At 35.9% G+C, this 27740-nt stretch overlaps 1 protein-coding gene and 1 non-coding gene across 2 annotated transcripts; one reads left to right on the top strand and one right to left on the bottom strand.

Moving 5' to 3' along the window:
* Nucleotides 1-2843: 2843 nt before the first annotated feature.
* Nucleotides 2844-2950, bottom strand: LOC130497256 (small nucleolar RNA R71). Its single transcript, XR_008936262.1, has one exon. It is a non-coding gene; the product is annotated as a small nucleolar RNA R71 (small nucleolar RNA).
* A 20630-nt stretch (nt 2951-23580) lies between these two features.
* On the top strand, nt 23581-27353 carry LOC108809927 (putative F-box/FBD/LRR-repeat protein At1g22000). Its single transcript, XM_018582061.2, has 3 exons — nt 23581-26600; nt 26684-26818; nt 26898-27353. The coding sequence occupies exons 1-3, from the start codon at nt 25740-25742 to the stop codon at nt 27192-27194; spliced, it is 1293 nt and encodes a 430-aa protein (XP_018437563.2). The 5' UTR covers nt 23581-25739; the 3' UTR covers nt 27195-27353.
* The last annotated feature ends 387 nt before the right edge of the window (nt 27354-27740 follow it).

Below are 27740 nucleotides of genomic sequence, written 5' to 3'. Positions count from 1 at the left end.
TTTTGTTTGTGGAAGGAAGAAAAAAAATAAAAATAAAATTAAAGTTTATTTTCCAAATGTTTTTGAAAACATAAAACATTTCTTATATGTTCGTCCGCGGTCGACCCAATAATCTGTGATCCGGTAATTTGCCCGGTTCAGTTTCCGGATCGGCTTTTAAACGCTGAATTTTAGGATGTGATATAAATTAGAACTAAGATGAAAATGTTATATCTAAATATGATTTGTACTTGTAAATTTACCAGAAAGAAACCTAAAATGTAATATAAAATGAAACCAAAATTCAAAATGTCAAATCCGTATTCCAACATGTATCTGATCATCCAAGATTAACTTAAAGTATGATATAGAATGTTCAGTTACATAAAATAATAGGAAAGTTAATTAAATTAAATTATTAATATTATAAGAAAAGTGCAGTGTATATAAAATTTCAACGTTGGTTTTTTAATATAGATATATTTATATTTAATTAAATCGATCTTTTTGCATATGTAGGAATCTGTTGCATGTCAGAGAAGATATCTCAGTAGTAATAGATATTGTTATATTAAAAACATTAGGTTTATTTTATTGGGCTGGTACAACTTTATTTATAGTCCAAAAAGTAGTCGATATATATTGCTCCTGTTTTAATAGTATTGATAAGAAGACATTATAAAAACTATAGCTAAATGGTTGAATTCCCTTATCTAGAAAGTAAGAAATCTATCTTATTAAAACAAAAACACTGTGACTTTTGCTAGGTGGAATTTTTAATGTGGACCTCATATATATCTTATTAAATGCCTTAACTTAACTAACACCTAATCTATCTTATTTCATATTTAACCTACCGAACCATAACTTATATTAGACGAGCCTGTAGTTATTATATACTAAATGTATCTTATTAAACGTGGTAGTTATTACATACCAAATATACATGATTTAGTATATTATTTAGTATAGTATTGATATATGGTGTTTTTCACATCATTGTATATACGTTTTCATTTGTTTCAAGTCACTAATTCGTGTCAGTCTAGTCCTTTTTGACCTTTTACAGGTCTGGAGTTAGCAGAAGAAAGAAGAGAAGGTGCCTGATGAAAAGAAGTCATTTTGGAGCATTCTTGCGGAGAACACTCAAGAGAACAGTCCCGAGACTGATCTCTCTCAAGCGGAACAAGCAGACGGAGTGATCCGGTGATTGTTCCAGACAAATATGGAAACTCCTATTTCGGGAATTGAAGCCCTGTTGCCCTAATCTCTTTCCTTCTGATTGGCGCCTCCATATAAAACGCCACCTATCTATTTTCTATTTTCTTACGCTAGTTTTTACAAGAGAACACTGAGTATTTGCGATCTGCAACTTGTAAGGGAGAAGAATCCATCCTCTCATAGAGAAGATCATCTGAACCCTATTGTTTCATACTCTGTTCTTATGCAATTTTATTCAGGATTTATGTCTTTGTCTATGTGCATCATGATCGAGTAGTGACCTTGCTCGCCTAGGGTTTTTAGGGTGTTGAGACATGAGCTAAACATAGATAAGCGATCCATAACTGTTCTTCATTCATACTGTTCTTACTGCTTTCATTAAACTGATCACTTGATGTTAGATCACTAGTTCATCACCTACTTAACCGCTTAGGATGATAACTTGGCATGTATTGAATGAGCTTAGTATCCCTAATCAGCGAAAGTAGATATTAGGGTGGTAAGTGAACTGATCGGACCTGTTCTCTAAAGCTTGCAATCGATTCTCATCCCAACGACAGTTAGGTGGTGAGATCGATCTGCAAAGCGATCACTACCACGACAGTGGAGTGTTCCAGCTGAGTGATCCGAGTTCTAGAAAGCACTTCATCGCGCTTGAATAATTGTTTGGCTCCAATTGAACACCCAATGAAATACCCTAGGCTAGCTCTTGTTTAATTGAATCAATCTCGTGTTTATTTTGCTTGTTTACTATCGCCTATTTCAACCAAATCATATCTTCTTCTTAGCTTGATTCTGAAACTTATAGAACTAGAGTGTAGGCTGGTCCTCTGGATTTGAATCTCAAGTACTACAATTGCAACTGTTAACTTGGCAGTAGCAAGGATTCATTTTTAGTGTATCAAGTTTTGGCGCCGTTGCCGGGGACCAGATTTTTTACCTCTAATTTTCGGTTTCATATCTAGTCTAAGATATCTAACTCGTGTTATTTTCTTTGTTTCAGCTGATGATCCACGTGCATGACCAGTAGACATACTCGAAGCAACGCACAAGGACCATTGCATCAGCTTTCTAACGAGGAACTAGCGAGATTGGAACGACAGAACCGTCAACAGCCGAGATCAACGAACACCAACATGGGTGACCATCCAGATGATCTCACTGCTGCTCTTGCACTCATGCAATGGCAGATGCAGCAGATGCAGCAGACGATCCAAGCGCAGCAAGCTGCTGCCGAGCAAGCTGCTCTGAATGCTGCGAATCAACAGGAGGAAGTGGTCCAGATCGGCCAGAGAAACTTACTGCGTAATCTGCCTGCTACGCGATCTGCCATAACCCCTCCACCGTGCACTAGGCAAGACTTCGAGATCAAGCCAGCCTTGATAAGTCTAGTGCAAAGGAAGATCTTCAATGGACTTCCTGCTGAGATACCGATGGACCACATCGAGCACTTCGAGAAGATGTGTGGTTTCACTAAAGCGAATGGAGTACCACCTGATTACATCAAGTGCACTCTGTTCCCTTTCTCTCTTGATGGGAAAGCTGCTCGCTGGCTTGATTCACTACCCACCGGATCACTCACCACTTGGGAACAGGTCCGAGAGGCCTTCCTAAGCCACTTCTACACAAAATCGAAGACGGCAGCTCTGAGACAGAAGATCGTGACCTTCAAACAGCTGGTAGACGAGCCGTTCTGCGATGCTTGGGAGCGATTCAATGTCTACCGCAGAGAGTGCCCACATCACGGTTTTGAAGAAGACTATCTGCTGGGAGTGTTCTACGATGGAGTAGGCTGGGAGTACAGGAACGTTTTGAACTCAGCCAGTAAGGGAGACTTCATGACTCAGTCCACTCAAGGTGCATTCGAGTTGATTGAGAACATGGCCTCAAGCTCAGCTGACAATAACCGCGAGACTGATCGCACTCAGAAGGTGAAGAGCATCGACAACAGCAAGATTGATGAGCTCTCTGCCAAGGTCGATCAACTGATTAAGAGTAACCAGAACCAGGTCTTCATCATGGAAGAAGCTCCACAGGATAAAGCTACCGCGGAAGGCACATCAGAGGCAGATCAGTCGGCTGAGGATCAGCATGAAGTGAGTTATGTGAATGGGCAAGGATGGCAGTTCAAGAACTATCACCCGAACCCTAACGTGAGGAACAATCCCCACCTGTTCAATGCCCCTAAACCGGACGATAAGGCTCAAGGAAACCAGGGTCAGAACAGTGGATACCAAAGGCCTTATGGCAATCAGGGAAGAACCTTTGTCCTTAACCCAGCTCAGAATGCCCAGTTCCACAGCCAGAAACAGCCGGTTAATCAGCAAGCTGCACAACCGACTCAGACTGCTCCGCATGATGACATGAAGAGCCTCGCCAATATGATGAGCCAGCTGCTCCAAGGACAGCAGATCCAAGGGAAAGCACTGAACCAGGTCACAAACGACATCAACACCAGGATGAATCACATGTTCAATGACCTGAGTGTGAAGTATGACAATGTCTCAAGCCATATGAGACAGATAGATATTCAGATTGCTCAGACTGCTGAGAATGTGAAGAGACAGCAAGGAACTCTCCCTGGAAAAACAGACAAGAACCCCAAGGAGTGCAATGCAGTAGGTTTGAGGAGTGGAAAGCAACTGCCTGATCTAGACCCCAGGAGATTCACCTCGGTTGAGAAAGGGAAGCAGAAGGAGTCGGATCAGCCTTCTAAAGCTGTACCCACAGATGAGGAAGACACAGAACAACCTACTGAGACTGTTCCGCCTGAAGCAGAGCGACCCGCTGGGGTTGTTCCACCGACTGCAGCACCTTCTCCCGCTCGTCAGTATGTACCGAAAGTGCCCTACCCTGTTCCAGCTAAGGCTACACGCAAGGATAAAGAAGAGATGAAGTGCAGGAAGATGCTGGAAGACCTAACTGTCAAGCTCCCTCTGATGAGTGCGATCCAGATGATACCATCCATGCGTAGCTTCGTCAAAGGATTGATCTCTGGGAAGATATCTGATGACAGCGAGTTCATGATTGTCTCTAAGGAGTGCAGCGCGGTGCTCCAGAACAGAAGGATCAAGAAGTTGGGTGATCCGGGAAAATTTGTTCTCTCGGTTCAGATTGGCAGAACACTCTTCTCGTGCTCGCTAGTCGACCTAGGGTCGAGCATAAATCTCATGCCATATACTGTGGCTAAGCGCCTTGGATACACTGACTTCAAGCCTACCAGGATGTCACTAGTGTTTGCTGATCGATCTGTGAAGTCTCCAGTTGGAATCCTCGAAGATCTTCAAGTTCTGGTGGGAAACACGATTGTTCCTGCCGATTTTGTTGTTCTGGAAGTCGAGGAAGACTCCAATGATCCCCTGATCCTAGGCAGACCATTCCTCTGCACTGTTGGAGCTATCATTGATGTCCGACAAGGGAAGATTGATCTCCACCTTGGAGATATTGTGATGAAGTTTGAGATGGATCAGATGCTCAAGAAGCCAATGCTGGATGGACAAACTTTCACTGTCCAAGAAGATGGTGATCCGCTAGAGCCGCATGAAGGAATGATCGAGGAGATTCTCACCGAGGATCCACTTGAACTCGCCTTAGTCAGAGCTGAAGCCGAGCAGAGCTTAGAGAATGTTGATGCTGATGCCTATGCCAAGTTCCTGGATTCAGCCAGGACTATGGAGAGGATGGTGGCGAATCTAAGTCTGGGGGAGAACAGTGAGTCCAGCACATCGACTGGAACAACCGCGCCTCAGAACCCGACTGTTCCGGCAGCTCAGCACGATGACTCATGGAGCGAGCTGAAAGCTCCAAAGGTAGAGCTCAAATCCCTTCCCAAGGGACTCAGGTATGCATTTCTTGGACCTAACTCCACATATCCTGTCATTGTGAATGCTGACCTGAACAATGCAGAGACTGCTCTGCTTTTGTGCGAGCTGAGAAAATATCGTAAGGCTTTGGGTTATTCTCTAGCTGACATACCTGGCATTTCACCTGATCTGTGCATGCATAGAATACACCTGGAAGATGAATCGATGACTTCTGTAGAACATCAGAGGAGGTTAAACCCGAATCTAAAAGATGTTGTAAAGAAAGAGATAATGAAACTTCTAGAAGCAGGTGTGATCTATGCGATCTCTGATAGTAAGTGGGTTAGTCCTGTGCATGTAGTACCTAAGAAAGGTGGGATCACTGTTATAACCAATGAAAAGAATGAATTGATCCCCACTAGAACAGTTACTGGTCATCGCATGTGCATTGATTTTCGTAAATTGAATGTTGCGACTCGTAAGGATCACTTCCCACTTCCTTTTATTGATCAAATGCTTGAGAGATTGGCTAACCACCCTTACTATTGCTTTTTAGATGGTTATTCAGGTTTCTTTCAGATTCCCATCCACCCAGATGATCAGGAGAAGACGACGTTCACATGCCCTTATGGAACATATGCATACAGGAGGATGCCGTTTGGCTTGTGCAATGCTCCAGCGACCTTCCAGCGATGCATGATGTCGATTTTTACTGATCTGATCGAAGACATAATGGAGGTTTTCATGGACGATTTCAGCGTCTATGGAAGCTCCTTTCATGTCTGTTTGTCAAATTTGTGCAGGGTACTGAAAAGATGCGAGGAGAAGCATTTGGTGCTGAACTGGGAGAAATGCCACTTCATGGTGAGAGATGGGATTGTTCTGGGACACAAGATATCCGAGAAAGGCATTGAGGTGGACAAGGCAAAGATCGAGGTCATGATGAGTCTGCAACCACCAACTTTAGTGAAGGGAATCAGGAGTTTCTTGGGACACGCTGGTTTCTACAGGAGATTCATCCAAGACTTCTCTAAGATCGCGAGACCACTCACTCGGTTGCTCTGCAAGGAAGCTCAGTTTGCCTTTGACAGTGACTGCTTAGCCGCATTCCACACGATCAAGGGAGCTCTAGTCAGTGCACCAGTTGTCCAACCTCCAGACTGGGATCTCCCTTTTGAGATTATGACAGATGCAAGTGATTTTGCAGTGGGAGCAGTCCTTGGACAGCGTAAAGACAAGAAGCTTCACGTGATCTACTACGCAAGCAGAACTTTAGATGAAGCTCAATGCCGATACGCAACCACAGAGAAGGAGCTCCTTGCCATCATGTTCGCTTTTGAGAAGTTCAGATCCTATCTGGTTGGATCAAAGGTGATTGTACACACAGACCACGCGGCTCTCAAGTACCTGCTCACGAAGAAGGATGCTAAACCGCGGCTCTTAAGATGGATTCTCTTGCTCCAAGAGTTTGATCTAGAGATAAGAGACAAGAAGGGGGTTGATAATGGAGTGGCAGATCATCTCTCCAGGATGCAAGTGTCAGATGAGACAGTTCTTGATGTGGAACAACCGATGGAGTACGTCAATGCGATTGGTCTGCGCAACATGGAGCAGTCGTCACCTGCTATTAAGGACTGTTCCCGCGTAGAAGGAGCATTCGTTGCAGTGATCCAGAAGGAGTACCCGAATCTTCCATGGTTTGCTGAGATTGCCAACTTCTTGGCAGCTGAGAAAGAGCCTTTGAGGTTCACTGGGAATGAGAAGAGGAAATTTCTGAGGGAGGCAAGGCACTACTTCTGGGATGAGCCGTATCTCTATCGGCAAGGCAAGGATGGGATCTTCAGGAGATGTGTTCCAGAGGCTGATATTCCAGGGATCCTTCACCACTGCCATGGTTCTTCTTATGCTGGTCACTTCGCCACCTTCAAGACTGTTTCCAAGATCCTCCAAGCCGGTTTCTGGTGGCCCACTATGTTCAGAGATGCTCACGCCTTCATATCTCGATGCAATTCATGCCAAAGGATGGGGAGTATAAGCAAGAGAAACGAGATGCCCCAGAACTACATCTTGGAAGTTGAAGTGTTCGATTGCTGGGGGATCGATTTCATGGGACCTTTCCCAGTCTCTCACAAGAATGAGTACATCCTAGTTGCTGTGGACTATGTCTCCAAGTGGGTGGAAGCGATTGCTAGTCCAACTAATGATGCGCGAGTTGTAACCAAGATGTTCACCTCCATCATCTTTCCAAGATTTAGAGTGCCTAGAGTGGTTATAAGCGATGGTGGAACTCACTTTATCAACAAGTTGTTCCAAGGATTGCTGAGTAAGAATGGTGTGAAACACAAGGTTGCAACCGCCTATCATCCTCAAACAAGTGGTCAAGTGGAGGTTTCCAACAGAGAGATCAAGAACATCCTCCAGAAGACTGTCAACGCCACCCGCAAGGATTGGTCCCTTAAGCTTGACGATGCTCTCTGGGCGTACAGAACAGCCTACAAGACCCCTCTAGGGACCACTCCCTATCATCTGGTCTATGGCAAGGCGTGCCACCTACCTGTTGAGCTAGAGTACAAGGCGGCTTGGGCTGTCAAACTACTCAACTTCGACATCAAACCTGCCAAGGAGAGGCGAACCATTCAGATCCACGAGTTGGAAGAGATCAGGCATCTGGCCTATGAGAGTTCTAAGATTTACAAGGAAAAGACAAAGGCGTTCCATGACAAGCGGATCATCAGCAGAAGCTTTGCTCCGAACGATCAGGTCTTACTCTTCAATTCACGGGTTAAGCTGTTCCCTGGAAAGCTTAAATCTAGATGGTCGGGACCTTTCACCATTAAGGAGGTTCGCCCTTATGGAGCTGTTGTGTTGCTGGACACAAGAGGAGGAGAATTTGTTGTCAATGGTCAGCGTCTCAAGCCATATCTTGCTGACACAACAATCGCTGAAGGTGTAGAGATACCCTTGAGCGATCCCCCTCAAGCCTAATCGGCTCATTGAAGTCAAGCTAGTGACAGAAAACAAGCGCTTGGTGGGAGGCAACCCACTGGTGAGTGTAAATATTTTTTTCTCTTTGTCTTTATCTTTCTAGGAACTAACTTGCAGGTTGAAAAATCAAGAAAATTCGAGATCACTCCAGGAGAGCACTCTAGCGGTTGTTCCGCCGATTGTTCCCAGGTAAGTTCTCGAAACAAAAAAAAAAAAAAAAAAAAAAAAAAAAGGGAAGGGGAAGCGGTTTTGATTGGCTATTAAAAAACCAAACATTCCACTTCCCCACTTCATCTCTCTCGCCGCAGAACCCCCCCCCCCCCCTTAGAACCCTAAAATCGCGAACTCACCTCTCTCTCTTTCTCATCGATTTTGGTTCTAAACTCTTGGGATTCTCTTGAGATTGGGTTGTTTTGCAGGAATCATCTCTCCAATCAAGGTAATCACCAAGAACTCTCTCCCTTTTTGCGCATGCAAATTGTGATTTGGGAGTGATTTCTTGGGTTCTCTCTTTCCTTTATGCTTGCGATTTCAACCTAGATTGTAGCTCTTGATAGTATATTTGCTACTAGGATTGAATTCATAGTTGATTTTGAAAGGAATAAGAACCGATTGTCACTGGTACTAATTGGCCTTTGCGATTTGTATTGTTGGGATTGAGGCTTGTGTAGGTTGTCTAGTCATCGATGGACTTGGGTTAAATAAGAAGATTGGATTGTTCCATCGTTTCTAGAACAACCGACGAACTGTGCTGATATTGGGTTTTGTTTTGTCTTGTAGATGCCTCCAAAGATGCGGAACGCTAGAGTCACCAAGAGCACGGCTTCTCCAGCCGCGAGTGCTCCACCTGGGTACCCGTGGCCGAACAAGACTGAGGGAGCGCCCATAGACCTTAATGATCAGATGCTCCTTGACTTCAACGTCGAGGGATGGGACAAGGAGTCGGCAGCGATATACAACAAGCTCCTCCTAGCAGAGATCTTGTCCACGCGATTCGTGAACCAGCAAACACTAGGCGATCTAGGCCTTGACACTGAGGTGTTCGACACAATGCAGGCTATGGGAATCATGCCTCTCTGCTACCAGGCTCAGGTTCTCTACCCCGACTTGGTCAGGCAAGTGCTCGCGACATGCAAGATCACTTACCAGAACCCCAATGCGCCTTCGTATGAGAATTGCTTCTTCTCCTTCATGGCTGACGGCAAGTTCTGTACCATCTCTCTCGACGACCTGAACTCGCTATTCGAGATTGCAGACACGCCAAAGGGGATTTCAGTGGAAAGGAAGTTCAAACCGGCAGACACCTTTTGGGATCTCATTGCAGCCGGCAAGTTCACCTCTCGCAAGGCCTATCAGTCGCAGATCCGGAACCCTGCTATCCGGATCATCGCCAAGATTGTGTCCAATGTCTTGTTCGCGAAGGAGTACACCTCCAAGATCACGAATGGAGAGCTCCAAGTTCTCTACACGGGACTGGAGGACGAGATGCGCAGAGAGAACATCACGCCAATCCAGGAAGTCAAGACCAACCCAGGGTATCATCTCATCTCCATGTTCGGAACGCAGAGACACACTGGTTCGAACTGATGATAAGAAGGATCGTTGCGGCAGTCTGCTCACACCCTTGTTCCAGCACTTCAACATCAACCTCAGCTCTTACACGGTCGTCTCTGCGATTGAGTACATCGATACTCCTTACCTGATCGCATGCCACATCCTGCGCCACGAGACCACCTACAAGTTCCAGGACAAAGAAGGGAACCCTCTGTACTGCAAGCTCCCTATGCCTGGGTTCACAGACTTCTTATCCTTGGAGAACATTGTGTTCTCACCCGCTGAAGAGCACCTCTGCGATGATCCGAAGGCACCGGTTCAGCACGATGATGAAGACATGGATGATGTGGAGCATGTGACTCCACCGGCTGATGGTGAGTACGACCTGGAGGACTTCACCGATGTGACTGATGATCACGCCTACAGACGCTGGATGGTTGATTCCCAGAAGAAGAACAACAGCCTCATGAAGAGGATACTCAGGGCGATCACAGGCGGCTGCATTGGAGCGCAGGAGGAGCGTACACCGCAGAGAACAAGGCGCCCAGGCAAGGAACAAGCAGGCACATCGACTGGAGGAGTGAGACTGCCAAGGAACAGGAGGACAGCTGGTCACTCCGGAATCGGCGATTCAGACTGAGTCCGAAAGGACTATTTCTATCCCTTGTCTTATCCATCTGAACTATTTATTTTTCATGTTATTTGCTTCTGTTTGGTTTATTTCAGCTTCCTCTGATTTATTTTCACAACCAGGGATGGTGTGAACTAAGTCTGGGGGAGCGATGTACTATATTCGCTTGTGTGCTTTTCGAGTCAGTCTTGTGTCATTTTTATGTTTTTATCGAGTCAGTTTTTAGGATCGAGTCAGTCAAAACTATTGTGGGAATCATGACCTTATTTGTGATGCTCTTTAACCACCTCGTGCTTTAACCTTCTTATTCAGTGACCTTAGCAGTGATGAAAGACCCACACATGGACCTGGAACACCCTGACTTATCTCATTTGACACTCCAGAAGTTCTATACCGATCAGGTTACACTGGGCAGACTTAACTCCACTTTATCTGAACCTAATCTGGACTCTAATTCTTCTTGTCATGGGCACTAGATCAGGGTAGAATGAGAACTACACTCAGGACTTCTTATCCAATTTTTATCTCCCTCTTGCTGTTCCTGAGTGGCTAGCTCATCTTTAGCTAGTTCCCACCTTGAACCCTGACCTTTAATTCCACCCTCATGCATTTGCTTTTCTAGTACTTTATGTGCAGATATGTGCAAAAAGGTCGGAGAGGAAAGGATCGACGCAGTTCTTACTCATCAATGCTCACACAGTGGAATCAAGCAGAGCAACCGGAGTGCCTGTTCCGATACCATGGAGAACAACGAGAAGTAAGTGGCTAGAACAGATCAGAATGAATCACCAGTGGCATCATGTACATCACTTGTTACCTCCTTGCTCGTCACCCCAGCATTTTGTAATTCAGTACATATATATAAAAAAAAAAAAAAAAAAAAATATTTGTTTTTGCTTTGACTTATTGGTGACGAGAAGGGGAAGAATTTATGATGCATGCCACTGGGGAAGTTGAGAGAGTAACGGTGGTTTCAGTGAAGTGATCTGAAGGGGAAGTTGAATCGCGCAGAGCAGTCTTATGATCGATCTATCGGAGAGCAGTCCGATCAGCAGAGATGAGTAAGGACTGTGGACCTCAATGGAGCCGTCCTCTCACGACCATTTTGTGCGATATCCTGCACCCGCTCTTGGTAAACCCTAAACACTCTTGAACTCCACCATAAAAGTTAGCCTGTTCTATACCTAGCCCGTTCTCTCTGAGTAGAGCCTGTGACAAGAAGCTCACGCTGATCTTAATTGAACATAAGTAGTTTTGTCTCGAAAGTGTTGCCTTTTCAGGTTAAGATGTAGAGTAAGGAGCTGATCTTCGAACAGCGATCAGGGGGTTCTCAGTAAGTGTGCGTGGTCCTAATCTACAGCTTGTATGGTTCAGAGATTTGTGGTAAGAGTATGGTTGCTGAGAATAAGCAAGTTCCCACGCTTTCAAACCTTTCTCCCTGTTCTTGGCACTTGCCTTGTTCGAGGACAAACAAGGATCTAAGTCTGGGGGAATTGATATATGGTGTTTTTCACATCATTGTATATACGTTTTCATTTGTTTCAAGTCACTAATTCGTGTCAGTCTAGTCCTTTTTGACCTTTTACAGGTCTGGAGTTAGCAGAAGAAAGAAGAGAAGGTGCCTGATGAAAAGAAGTCCTTTTGGAGCATTCCTGCGGAGAACACTCAAGAGAACAGTCCCGAGACTGATCTCTCTCAAGCGGAACAAGCAGACGGAGTGATCCGGTGATTGTTCCAGACAAATATGGAAACTCCTATTTCGGGAATTGAAGCCCTATTGCCCTAATCTCTTTCCTTCTGATTGGCGCCTCCATATAAAACGCCACCTATCCATTTTCTATTTTCTTACGCTAGTTTTTACAAGAGAACACTGAGTATTTGCGATCTGCAACTTATAAGGGAGAAGAATCCATCCTCTCATAGAGAAGATCATCTGAACCCTATTGTTTCATACTCTGTTCTTATGCAATTTTATTCAGGATTTATGTCTTTGTCTATGTGCATCATGATCGAGTAGTGACCTTGCTCGCCTAGGGTTTTTAGGGTGTTGAGACATGAGCTAAACATAGATAAGCGATCCATAACTGTTCTTCATTCATACTGTTCTTACTGCTTTCATTAAACTGATCACTTGATGTTAGATCACTAGTTCATCACCTAGTTAACCGCTTAGAATGATAACTTGGCATGTATTGAATGAGCTTAGTATCCCTAATCAGCGAAAGTAGATATTAGGGTGGTAAGTGAACTGATCGGACCTGTTCTCTAAAGCTTGCAATCGATTCTCATCCCAACGACAGTTAGGTGGTGAGATCGATCTGCAAAGCGATCACTACCACGACAGTGGAGTGTTCCAGCTGAGTGATCCGAGTTGTAGAAAGCACTTCATCGCGCTTGAATAATTGTTTGGCTCCAATTCAACACCCAATGAAATACCCTAGGCTAGCTCTTGTTTAATTGAATCAATCTCGTGTTTATTTTGCTTGTTTACTATCGCCTATTTCAACCAAATCATATCTTCTTCTTAGCTTGATTCTGAAACTTATAGAACTAGAGTGTAGGCTGGTCCTCTGGATTTGAATCTCAAGTACTACAATTGCAACTGTTAACTTGGCAGTAGCAAGGATTCATTTTTAGTGTATCAAGTATACTAGACAAACATGTGGTGATTTCTTAATAATTATCATACATACTAAATCATATATATTTGGACTGTTATATACACAAACTATACACTTTTCTGTCTAATATCTCGGTCATCTTATGTGTGATTATGGACTGTTATATACACAAACTATACACTTTGATTATATTATGACTGTTGACTGTGTCTTATAACAATACTAAAATCAGATCCAATTTTAGAATATATACACAAATTATTTTTAACCAGTCGACTATAACAAATGAGCAAGAATACATTATACATGCTCCAATTTTAATATTACAGCGATGACTGTTATATACACAAACTATGCACTTCGATTATATTATGACTGTTGACTGTGTCTTATAACAATACTAAGATCAGATCCAATTTTAGAATATATACACAAAATTATTTTCAACCAGTCAACAATACCAAACAAACAAGAATATAGTATACATGCTCCAATTTTAATATTCCAGCGATGTTGATCTCGGTTATGGTTAGTCATTTTTTTCATTTCAAACTGATCAAACACAATATTTTGATATATCAGTTCCTATATTTCTGTTCATAACAGAATCCTCAATTTTTACTTAGCAATATAATATATTTTTTATTTTGGTCCCTAATATCTCGGTCATCTTTTGCGTGATATATATACATATATATATATATATATATTATATATATATATATATATATATATATATATATATATATATATACTTCCCATAATTTACATAACAGAAACCTCTATTTTTACTTAGCAATAAATTATTTTATTAAAAACTCTTTCTCCAAGTTTGCGTTTAATAAGATTTTGCCTAATATATCGGTCATCCATTTGCGGGATTTAGTATTTATTATAAATTAGGCAATATTTGGGTAAAACATTCATTGCAATAAAATCTTTTATGGAAAATCTTTTTCTCCATGTCGTTTCAATTTTGCTTAATATCTTGGTGACACTATAATGTGATTTGTTATTTATTATAGATTACTAAATTGGTTTGGGGAATATTTGGGTAGTATATTTTTTTCTTTCCACTGAAATTAGACTCTAAATACTGGTCTTCATAAGTAGTTTCAAAAAAAAAAATACTGGTCTTCGTAATCATCTTTACACATCCGCGATCAGCTCCAAAAAAAGAATAAGAATGACGAAACCAAGCACTTTTCGATTACTTAATGGTGTCAAACCATTGAGAAACAATTGGCTATTTCGCGTTAAAGTTCTTCATTCTTGGAAATAAAACAACGGGTTTGGAGGCGACACATTTGAATGGGTTTTAGCCGATGAAAGTGTGAGTATATTTTATCTTTATATTTTAGTAATCATCTTATTGTATTCATTATCGAATTTAGTTGTTGTTATGTACGGTGTAAAGATTGCAGCATCTTGAAAAAGGAATCAAATTTTCCGTCTTCAGCGCGACTTACCCGTTGGAGAGTGGAAAACTATTGACACTTTTCAAGTTGTAGCCATTTCTGGACAATATCGCCCGACAATTCATCAATATAAATAACAGATCGTTTTGAACCATTACATAAAATATATTAGACGTCAGAATAAAATAAAACTCAATAAGCAATTATGTAATAATTATTTTCAATAATTTAACTTCATAATACACAAAAAAATCAAAACACAAGTTTTCTATCAAAACTTACGTTACAATAAAAAAACACAACCCAAATTTGCATAAGAATAAAAACCCGCCCGTTCGGGCGGGTCATAATCTAGTCAATACTATTAAAATAGGAGAACTTTTTATCTACTTACAAATAGTCTAGGTTGGACCATTTCATTTATTTAACCTCCTATTTTTTCTCTTGCAACTTAGTTAATTATTATTAAATATATACCATATTTAATCTATTATTTTAATATTTTCAAAATAAGATCTTTAAAAATATATTCTTAAGTATCTTTTACTAAGATTACATCTTAATAATATCTTTTAATATTTTTTATTTAAAATGTAAATACATATTTCTTTTAAATATTTACTTTTAAATCATAAAAATCATAATTAATAACTAACTGTAGTTAAAAACGATTTTTAATTCCTTTTTTATTTATATACTAAGAAATAAAATTCTATAGTACGATATATAAACTAATAAATTCTATAAAGTAACTTAATCCATCTATTAACTATTTTCTAAATTATAAAATAACATAATAAAATAAATGCATGAATTTAACAACATATTTCAACTTATTAAAACAAATATTAAAGTACGATATATAAACTAATAAATATTTTCATAAGTTAAATATATATATATATATATATATATATATATTTATATTAATCATTTTTAAAATTTTAATTTATTTATCAAGTATAAGGCATGTTGAATGACAATAGTTAATTTATATATAAATGCTAACCAAAAATTATAATAATAAAATAAACTTTACCAGTATAAAAGATTAGAACAAAATTGCTGGTTTAATAGAACTTTTAAATAGAGTTTAACCAAATTACATATAGAGTCATCGATATTATCGGTTTAGCTGCGGGTCCGGACCGGGTTACAGAACACTGAATATAACACTTCATGTGTAACATTTAAAAGTACGTATGCAATCAAAATTGCGGGTTTAATAGAACTTTTAAATAGAGTTTAACCAAATTACATATAGAGTCATCGATGTTATCGGTTTAACTGCGGGTCCGGACCAGGTTACAGAATGTTGAATATAACACTTCATGTGTAATATTTAAAAGTATGTACCCAATCAAAAATAAAAAAAAATTATATCATTCGAAAACAACCCTGCTTTTTTATGGGCGGGCCAAAATCATCAAAATGCAAACTTTTAAGATTGATAATAATCTCATACATTTAACAAAAGCGGAAGATCAATACATAGGATGATGGAAAAAAAATGTTGCCAGTCCTTTGAAAGGGCGGATCAAACTCTAGTCAATACTATTAAAACATAATCATTTTTATCTACTTGAAAATAGTCATAATTTGGACCATTAGCAATTTGTTTATTTAAGTTCCTATAATTTTAATATACCATATATTAGTTATTAATAAATATGTAATCAAGTTCAAGTATTGGGATTCACTCGCATAACAAATAGCAAACCACAATCCACTACAAAAAACAATGAATTGTATCACTTAAAATTGTATCAAAAAAATAAGTGACACTATTTTAAATTACATATTCATAACTGAAACGAATATTTATACTTTTAAATCATTTATAGTAATTGATTTTATTATTAATTAATTTAACATCAGTTCAATATAAGTGATGTCCTTTCTTTTAATTTGTATTATTTTAGCAATAATGTTACAATTATATAAATTTATATCAATTATACAATTGATGTATATTATTTGGGTTAGTACACTTCTTAAACTGATATATAATTTACATCAACAATATAACTGTTGAGTCAATTTACTGAAAACCCAAAAACAATTATTAAATTAGATAAGTGCACATGATGGGACAATTTTGGTGACTATAAACCAAAGTGCCATGGGGAGGGATTTAGGGTATTGAGTTAATTATGAGATAAGTTGTGTGAGGATGCAATTTCTCTACAAATTATATGCCCATATTTTATTTTAACAACAGTTTAATAAAAAAGATCTAGTACAAAATAAGTTTAGATCTATAAAATAATTAATAAAAATAATATAATTGTATTATTATATAGTAAAAATCTTCTCTATTAAAAGAAAAGTACAATTTTTTATCTACCATTAAAAAGTCTTACTAGGTCCATTTTATTAATTAAATAATATGACATAATAATCAATAAGAATATTACTAATAATCAAATTTTTATTTATAAATTTTAGTTTTGTTTTTAGTTATAACAAAATCAGTTGAGAAAATATCTAATAAAATCCTACTAAACTTTTTAAATATTTATTATTAAATAATGCATTAAATAATTTCGTAATAAAGTAATATAATATTAGTATAAATTTATATTAATTAAATTTTATTATAAACCAAAATATAAAAAAAATATTTTTATTTTTATAAATTTATAATTATAGTCTATATTATATTAAAATATAATTATTATATAAATTAAATATGATAAAATTATATTAAATTAGTTAATTAACCTATTTGTTTTATAAAAATGCTTTCATTTAAATACAGCATTATCTACCATTAAAACAAGTTAAAATTTGTTAACCATGTCATATTTTTATACAAATAAAGTTATTAACATATGTTAACATTTTATTTGTACAGCTAAATATTTTCAAAAATCATATATTGAAGAATGTTTTTTATTTGATTATTTCAAACTATGAAAAGTCGAAAATGTAATAAAAATTAATAAAAGGAAAAAACAAAAAAAAATCTATATAATAATAATATAATAATAAACTTAAACAATAAGATTAAAGAGTTATACAATACATAACAATAAGATATAAATCATATATTTAATTTTTATTGATAGTATCAAAATTAAAAATTTAAAAATGAAAATTATACCCGCACGAATGTGCGGGGTAAACTCTAGTTTATACTATTAAAAAAGAAGGAGTTTTAGAAAATCTACTTATAAAAGATTAGGGAAAATGGCTTATTCCCCTACGAACTAGTTGTTCCGACTTTTTCACACACGAACTTTTAAGCCATGCCAAAAACCACATGAACAACGGAAATATTGCTTATTCCCTTATGAACTAATTATTTCCAGCTTTTTTACACATAAATTTTTAAATTTTGCCAAAAACCACATGACCTACGCTATTTTTTTTTAATTACATACACAAACTATCAATTTTAAGCTAATTCCCCTAAAATCGTAAATTGTGTTATTTAAACATTAACTTAGTTTATGATAGGTGGATAGCCGGTTTAATTTTGGTTGATAAAAAGGATAATACATCGTTTTGTTATTTTTTTTTTCTTTTTGTCAACTGTTGTTTTTCTTCAAAAATCGTTTTACTCTTCATCATCAATTGGGAATAAAATTTATTATTTTGTAGAAGATTAAATGTTTTACATGATGCATAAAAAAAGAGCAGCAACTACTAGTTTACCAATCCGCTATGTTGTTGCTCTTCTTTCTTTATGCATCATGTAAAACGTTTAATCTTTTAATAATAAATTTTATTTCCAATTGATGATGAAGAGTAAAACGATTTTTGAAGAAGAAGAGCAGTTGACAAAAAGAAAAGAAAAAGAACAAAATGATGTATTATCTTTTTTTATCAACCCAAATTAAATCGGCTATCCACCTGTTATAAACTAAGTTAATGTTTAAATAACACAATTTACGATTTTAGGGGAATTAGCTTAAAATTGATAGTTTGTGTGTGTAATTCAAAAAATAGCATAGTTCATGTGGTTTTTTTGCAAAGTTTAAAAATTTGTGTGTGAAAAAGCTGGAAATAATTAGTTCATAAGGGAATAAGTAATATTTCCGTTGTTCGTGTGGTTTTTGGCATGGTTTAAAAGTTCGTGTGTGAAAAAGCCGGGAACAACTACTTCGTAGGGGAATAAGCCATTTTCCCTAAAAGATTAATACACCTTTTCATTTAACTAATTATTTTGTTTGGTCTACCCCTATATAATCTAACAACACGTGACATATATACATATCACGGTTCTAATGTTTCCTGTTTTCACTCTTAACCATAAAATGGGTTACACAAATTTAAACATAATTTAATTTTTACATACCATACATGCTTAGAATTTTGTTTATCTGGCCATGATTTAGCTTACGTAAAAAATTAGAACAAAGAAGATAATGTAGATTTTAACTCAGTAATACCATATAATTATATGTGACACTTCCAAAGTTTAATAGCATCCTATATATTTAATAGTATTGAGTATAGCATCGGTGCATATAGCATTATGTATTCAATATCGTTTATATTAGATGAAATTATTATGAATTTTCAGTTAGTGACTTTGGTTGGTTATTAAATTATCAAAAATTCTTATATTTCTAAGATATTAAGGAAACAATAATGTGTAAACATTATAATTGTTTAGTTGAAGATTCAGCAATATTTTGTTTATAGTTTCAAAATAGCATACATATATATATATCAAAGGGGATATTATGGTTTGAATGTAAGTATATATTTTGTATTAAAAATTGTTTAAATTAGGCGAGATAATTGGATTTTATTGTTAGAGGTAGAATTTGAAGTGTTTATTTGCGGGTCCCGTCATGTTTGATCCGCCACGCGGGTGTGGGTCGACCAATTCAAAAAGTTTAACATATGATTACAGATGTGTCGGTTTTAAAAGGATGATGGTCAGCTGAACTTAAATCACGGGTATCCTCCAACCCATAAAATAATTGTTAAAAAAAATTCTGAAAATATTAATATTAAAAATATATATATATATATATATATAAGTTCATATAAAAATAGTTAGTATACTATTAAAATAATTATTATATTAACATTTAAATTATCCCCGTAAATCTAAGGGGTGTGAGTACACTATTTTTTCGGGGGTTTATGCGAGTCAAAATTTTGAGTAAAAAATAACTCAACAAATGGATTAACGGGTCAAGCAGAATGCAACGACTAGCGAACTCAGCTCCATTTATAATACAAACAGTGTAATTATCACATCTATTAATTTCATTAGATCATAAATATATTGTTTTCCGATAAAAAATTAACATCCTATGTTTCTTTGTAATTAGACTTTATAAAAACGACAATCCCGCGTTTTTAAAATGCAGGTCAAAATCTAGTGATTTATTATAGTTCCCCAAAAAAGGAACCCCAATCCCATAAAATGTGAACGAATCAGTTAAAAAATAAGCATGAACTTAAAAAAGATTACGAGAAGTAGTATAATATTCTTGTGTTTTAATTCTATTGGATCATGATTCCTATAACTGTTTTACTTCAAGAAAAGCATATTGTCATCTTCGTCTCTTTTTCATCTTGTATCTTTTTCAGTTTCTTAAACTTTTTTCCGGAGCTTAAAATTGTTGGCTATTTGATAAAAACAGATTTCAACAAGTAGTATGAGTCATAATGATAATTTTGTTCTTTTTTCTTGACGGATTTTAAAGATTGCTGAAGTCTGTTAATCAAAACAACTCTGGTTGAACTTTCTTTTTTCTTTCTCTAATCTCAAATTTTTTTTCTAAACATAATCTCAATTTTTTTGAAAATTAAAGTTCTTAAAGATTTTTCTTATGGCTTAATGATCATTCTTTGTTAGGATCAGAATCATTCTGAGATATACGAGGACACGACAACATTGATTGGACATGTGGAGGAAGACAGAGACTGAAGATGAGAAAAGAAGATACAAGGAATGGAAAGAATTAAGGCCTTTGTCAAAAAAAAAGGAATGGGAAGAAAAAAGAAGAATCTGGATATAACTAATAGTATCTTTTGTTGTATCTCTGCATTCTTTTTTTTTTCATGACTAGTAATTTGTTTAACTTTCTATAATCTGTTGTTTTTTGAGATTTTTATCATCTTAAGACACTTTCTGAATTTTTATTACAGTATGAGTCACTTTCCACTACTAAGGTACTTTTCAGTTGTTATTTTACAATCTTAGCCCTCTAGCTAAAACAAACCAAATCGTTTTTTTCTTGCTTTGCTAAGTTGATTCATGTTATTTATTATTTTTAAAAGTATTTTGAATTATAAAACCAAAGAAAATCCCAAAACTTTGCTTTTAATTTGACCCACAAATTTCGTTTCTGACCAAAAGTTTCGACCAAAATTCGGGATGGCGAACACCCTATTCAAAAACGGGAGCGTGGTGACCAGAAAATCAGGGATGGGGTAGATGCTTGGCGGAGAAGAGCCATGGAATTTTTTATTGTAATTGGTTAAAACTCATAAATTATGATAAAACTTGTTTTTTTCTTGAGTTTTGGATTTAATCGGTTAATCTATATTGTATGTGTAAGGTTTGGAAGTAAAAACGCCCAAAAAATAAAGGATGCATGAAGAAAATCAATGGCGGCTCCAAGATATAGTTGCAGGCATTATGGGAAGCCCTAATATAAAGATGATGACTTTATTACGAAATTGTCACTCTTTACAAAAATAAGAGAAAATGAGCAAAAACCAGAACCGAACCTGTGACTATAATGATAATGGGAAGACACTTGCATTGCATCTAGGGGTTATTAGAGGAGGCAAAATTAGTTTCCTTATATTGTAATCTGTTACCGGAACTATTGAACATTCATGTTCTTTCTCTTTTCTAGTATCGGAGAAAATATGATGCTTTTAGAGGTTTTTTTGTTCACTAAACAAGTTTTATTAAATTCATAAGAAAAATTCAAAAACTTCGCACGCAATATCATTGATGAATCACCCACTCTTACATCTTTGTGGTGTGGATTCTTAAATGCAGTATTAGCCATGGAGGTATATTATAAACAGTGTACATGTGGATGTTTCATATTCATGTACATGTTGCATATTCATGTACATGTGGATATTGCATATTACGATGACATTTTTATCCAAGAATGAGAAAAATGGGTTGGTTAAAACCTTAAAGTGGATATTTTCCACAGATGTACATGTGGACAACGGACATGTACGTGTACATGTGGATACAAGAATGCGTACATGTGGATATGTGTTGATGTACATAAATTGAAAATCGAAAATGTAAGCAAGCCATGAAACTTATACAGAAATGTAAAACTGTTGATACGCAATATTTCTTAACCAAATTTAATCTGAACTAGATTTTGACCCGTGCGCCCGCGCAGATGTATTTTAAAAAAATATGTTCGTATTTATTTTCATGTCAACATCAGAGCTAGGCAAAAAAAAATCTGAATCCGAAGAGCCGAATTGAAATCGATCCGAGCAAGTAGTACCAAACCCAAACCAACATTGATTAAATATCCGAGTTATTCAAAATTTTGGTATTTAGAGGACCAAAACTGAATCCAATCCAAACCGAAGTATTACGGGTACCCGAATGTATCTGAAATATATTTATATCCATAATACGATATTTTTAAGTTGGTTTAAGTACTTGAAAATATATACAAATAGTCAAAAGTAAATACCTAAAATAGTTAAAGTATACTTAAAATACCAAAATACTTGAAAATTATTTATTCTCGATCCAAATATTTAAAACAAACAAATTTATATGTTAAGTTTAGGTATTCTAACATTTTTATTAGATTTTATATGTAATATATTATTTTGTTTGTAGATTTTGAGAATATCAAAGTATTTAATGAACTTAAAAAAAAAATGGGTTATCCGAACCTGGACTGAACCTCAAAGATCAAAATCAAACTCGGACCAAAATTTAAAAATATTCGAATGAGACTTGAATTTTTTATCTTAGAACCCAGAAACTCAAATTGATCTGAATCGAACCTGAATTGGTACCCGAACAACCATCCTCAGCCACTATTATACATCATATATGTGCCATCATATAGTTAATCGTATTTTATATGTATCGTCATATAAGTAATCATATAATTAATAGTATTTTATACGTAGCATCATATAGATAATCACATATATTATATTTTTAAAATATGATGTGAAAAATAAAAGCCAGAATTTAAGTTGGTATATGAAATTGGGCTTTGTATTGTATTTTTCTTATATATATTGAAAACATTTTTTAATAATAGTTATTGGAAAATATTTTAGTAAAAATAAAATTTTGAATATACGTATATTTTGAATCAATTTTTGATATAAATAAATTTTAAATTATTATTTTGATTTGAAATATGTACATAAAATTTGAATTTTGTTTGTGATGATTTTAGAGAAAAACGTTTTTAAGTAATTATATGGACCCGTTTTCGTATATTTTAAAATAGAGTGAGATAGATAGTTTCTGATAATATAATGAACTTTCAATTTTTCTTAGTAACATAAGCTAATTACTATTCTTTTAATATACTGCTATCAAGTTTTTAAACAAACCTATTTTGGTAAATGTTATCCACATTTCCAAATAAAACTATTTTAAAAACAACTATCCATGTTTCCAAGCAAACCTTTCTTTTTAAACCGTTATCCATGTTTCCAAATAAAACTTTTTTTTAACTTGCTATCGATGTTTTCGAACAAACTTTTTTAAAAAAAATTGTTATCCATGTTCCAAACAAAATTATTTTTAATTTTACTATACATGTTTTCAAACAAATCTAATTTGTACTTAGTTTTAATAATATAGGTAAAATATACCTAGATTCCCACACAGTTTTGAAAACTGGTTGAACCGGTTTGACCGGTCCCACCATTGATTCAACTATAATTCCGAGTGGATGTCCGGTCCGATTTTCAAAACATTGGTAAATATATTATGTTGAGTTAAATATATTATTAATATATTATGATGTTCTGGGACAAAATTAAAATAAATTAAATAGGTGATCAACTTACAAATATTTAAATTGATATATAGTTAAATGTATTATTAGTATATTATGCTGTTTTGTAACTTTAAAATATTTAATAGTTGATATTATTTCTTTTATATATTTTTAATTGATAAGGCTGTTTAAAAATTATAAAGAATTATGGTTAGTCAAAAACGATTCACGTTTACCATATTCAAAGTCCTTTTTTTGCTGAAAAAATCATTTCTTATATGGTTAGAGAATATTTAGGTAGATAGATAGTTAATGATAATTTTAATTGGATAGTTATTATTAAAGGGAATGGCACAAGTTGGTAAATAGTAAAAAAAAATTAAGGGTTATTTCTCATTTGTACTTCACTTTTAATAGGATAGATGATAACCTGGAATTGTCAAAAATTATAATAATACATATACATAAATAATTTGAGAGGAATCCAAAACATTAAGAAAAAGTCTTAGCAGATAAAAAAAAAGTCTTAGCAGATATTTCAAAGACATGGAAAGAACTTCAGCCTCTCTTCCCCTAGTTCCTCGTACTATTATAGCTATCTCCGCCATAGCTTCTTCTTCTTCTTCTTCATCAAGGTCTCTGAATAGTCACAGTAACGAAGATGGAGAAGAGAAGCTGATATTGCTTTTCAAGTATAATAACCGTACAAAGCACTTTTTCAAAGATATTAGTTATCGAGGTCTTGACTGGACCAGGAGCCTGACCCCTTCCACATAGATCTTTTTCACTCTTTTCTTCCCTTTGTCATGACTGCAACAAGGAGAAGAACGGTGATGGAGGCGAGATTCAAAGAGGGAAAGAAACTGAGTAGATGGTAGGTCAAAATACGGTATAATCTGGACCGTCCATTTATAATATATATTTAGAGATCTAATGGCTAGAAGATAAGTGGTAGATATGAGTAAAAAAAAAGAGAATGGTTTGTGGCCACATGATTTATGTATATTATTTTATTTAGTAATTTATGTTTCAATTATAAGTGTCACAAAAGAAAAAATGTTTCAATTATAAATAAAGTAGAAAGGTATAAAGAGTTTTTTCACGATGTGAAAAAGAGGAAAGAGTGTTAGAAGAAGAGGAAAAGTGAGAAGAAAGTGTGTTGCTAGTAACAAGTGTCATAGAATGTAATAATAAACACATAATGTGACTTATAGTGTAAATCTTTCTTGTTTTTTTGACATCAATATGTTGTTTTCTCTGTACCTTTTTTTATTTTTCTTCTTCTTCTTCTTGTACGTTATATTTTCAATGGAAAATAATAAATTGTTGCAGAATAATATTTTATTTTATATGTGTTTTCTACGCTACAAATGATACTAATATTTAAAACAATAACTATAAATAATATAACTATTAAAGTACTTTTTTATAAATCGGTATTAATTTCTTCAATTATTAATTAATAATATATTATCTGAGTCAGTTGTTCTAATTGATGTCAGTACTAACATCATCTGAAAAACTGATGTAATTGTTTATACCATTTTTTACAATTGATATATATTGACATCACTTAAAATAATTGATTAAAATATTTGACAATTTAACATCATCTAATACTATAAAGTAAAACTCTACTCTCTTCTCCTCTTGCTACGTCAGTAAATAAGATGAGGAGAAGCCGCCACGTGTCCCCTTCTTTTAGAAACGCAGCGCTTCATTTAACTTCTCATCCATTCATACTGGGCTTCGCATTTTGTTGGGCCAAATCATATCTCCATTTAATCCACAAGGGTATACTTGATGAAACGCGTCGTTTTCATTAGGTTTAGCGTGTTCTGTCTCTTTCACGTCTCCTGGCGATTGGGGTTTCGGATACACTCTTTCATCTTCTTCTTTACTGTCCGAAACGATACATGTAACATAGTTATCCTCTTTAAACCCTCCATTAATCGATCATTGACGATCTCATGGGAGACATCATCTCTACCAAATCTGAAAATATAGTCTATGTTTTGCATGTAATCCATCAACGGCGACTTCCCACCTTCTTCTTGCTGATTTGGAAGTTGGACGCTGACTGCTAAGGAAAGCAGGAACGACGAGGATGGCTTCCTCAATGGGTTGTCTCACCGACTCGCTCCGTCAACTCAACACTTCCTTTCTTCAACTCTTCAACTCTTCAACTCTTCAGGGTTTAGAGTTTTAGTCTAGATTTTAGGTTTGTGTTTAAGATCTTTGGTTTGGATTAAAAATCTAGGGTTTAGAGTTTAGATTTAGGGTTTAGGTTTAGAGTTTAGAGTATAATTTTGAGTTTAAAATTAGTTCGCAGTGTTAAAATTTTGTTATTATATTTTTAGCTATTTTGATTTTATGAAAATTTATTATTTGTTATTTATGTAGCTTCAATGTATATAGCAATTTTATTGAAATAAGGAAATATGTGAATTTTTAAGCTTAAGTATTGTTCTCTTAAAATAATGGAAATTGTGGTGGCCCACAAAATAAAATTCTTTGTAGTATATAAGTCTGTTTAGGTTGGTTTAAATAAATCAGGGTTTTGTCCCAGTGGAAAAGGAAGGTTCGATAGGATGGAAAATCGGATCTGTGATTTGCCTGACGATTTGATTCTTGAGATCATGAACTTCATCCCCACAAAAGATGCAGTAGCGACCACAATCTTGTCTAAGCGATGGCGTTTGATATGGACTATGCTTCCTACACTCGAATACAAAGACAGCGGCAGCGGGATCATTGGGTGGTTTGTTGAGAAGTCTTTGCAACTCCATAAGGCACCAAAACTAGAGAGGCTGACTATCGAACTCGGTCCACATTCTCATGTTGACGTAGATGTGGAAAAGTGTCTTGAGAATGCAGTTAATCGAGGTGTGCACGAGTTAGATCTCAATCTCCTTTGGAACGCAGAGATCACAAGCTTTCCAAAGAGCCTCCACACATGCGACACTCTCGTTGATTTAGTTCTATCTAACAAGATTCTAGTGGATGTTCCTTCCCAGGTTGACCTACCATCTCTCTTATATCTTTCTCTTATCGACGTGGTGTACAAAGACGAAGACTCTCTTGCTGGACTTTTATCAAGTTCCTCTGTTCTACACTGGCTGATGGTGCAACGACGTAAGGATGACAACTTGACAAACTTTACCGTGAAAGTGTCTTCCTTAAAAACATTATATTATAAAAGTGCTTGGCCCATGGATGAGCCCGTAGAGGAAGGGGACGATGATGATGATGATCTCATTGGGTCGTTGGTAATAGATACCCCTGCACTAGATGATATAAGCTTAATTACCGTTTGCGAAGACTGCTGCTTGATAGATAACATGTCTTGTCTTGATGAGGCAAACATAAGCCATGTTATTTACCCCGATGACAAGTTTCTGAAATCTCTTTCTTCTGTCAAACATCTGCACTTGTGTTTGACCAATCCGATGGTAACAGTTACTTAACCCGGCACTCTCCTTTGTTTGTAGTTGTAGATGCTTAGTCAACTAATGTTTTTCTTTTCTTCTTACAGGTTGGTAGCAGTAACGACGTTAAATTCTCTCGGCTCATAGAGTTTTACTTCTTGACAAAAACAGTAGATTGGTTGGAACCACTTATGTTTTTCCTTCAAAATTCTGCTCAATTGAAATTTCTTACAATCCACACGGTAAGTACACTCCTCCCTTATAACATCATCTAGGTTTGATGAACTCAATTCAAACTAAAGTGTATATATATTAATATAGGAACATGAGAGTCCATCACCTCCCTGGAACCAGCCGAGTTCTATTCCGGGATGCTTGTCATCTCATCTAGAGATCTTTGTGTGGAACAACTATGAAGGAAGAGATGATGAGAAACAACTATTGTCATACATTCTTGCTAACTCAGAGTGTTTAAAGAGAGCGGAGATAAATCTCATAGCAACCTGCAATCTTGAAGAGAGACAAAAGGAGATACAATCTATGCCTAGGATTTCAACATCATCTCGGCTTCTATTCCCCACTCAAATGAAAAATCTGTGGTTTAACGGATACTGTTAACGTCACTAGTCTCTGGTATGTGTTTAAGTTATTGCTTAACTAATTCAGGCTATCATTTAATGTTTTTATGAATGAGCGTAATCAATATCATCACAAAGACTTTTTTGAATAAAACACTCCAGCAATTTGTTTCTGAAATAATGTATAAATATTCAAAATTCATACAACAAAAAAATAATGTAAAACTAACGATCTATTATCGAAAATGAAATATTTTTTATCGGCCATGTTTATATAACTTGTTCATGCCTGGATATTTCGAAAACAATTCTGTATTTTAGATGATACAAGATTACTTAGTTTGTATGTGGGGTTGAATCACTTATGTGGAATAAATCATGATCCGTGGTTGGTTAATGACAAGTTGATAATTAGTTAAGTTTAGAAAAAAGGAAGTGTGTAGCATTTATATGGCAGGAGTCAAATTTACTCGAATTTCTTGTTGGTCCTATAAATGCCGAATACCAAAGTATAGAATTTCTCAGCGTTTTCTGCATTTAGTGAAAATCAAATATATCGTTAATCATTCTTGTGTCTGTAGTCAAT

Source organism: Raphanus sativus, chromosome 6, assembly GCF_000801105.2.
Source record: "Raphanus sativus cultivar WK10039 chromosome 6, ASM80110v3, whole genome shotgun sequence".
Taxonomy (NCBI): domain Eukaryota; kingdom Viridiplantae; phylum Streptophyta; class Magnoliopsida; order Brassicales; family Brassicaceae; genus Raphanus; species Raphanus sativus.
The sequence above is the reverse complement of the archived record's forward strand: the minus strand, read 5'-3'. Positions and strand labels throughout refer to the sequence as shown.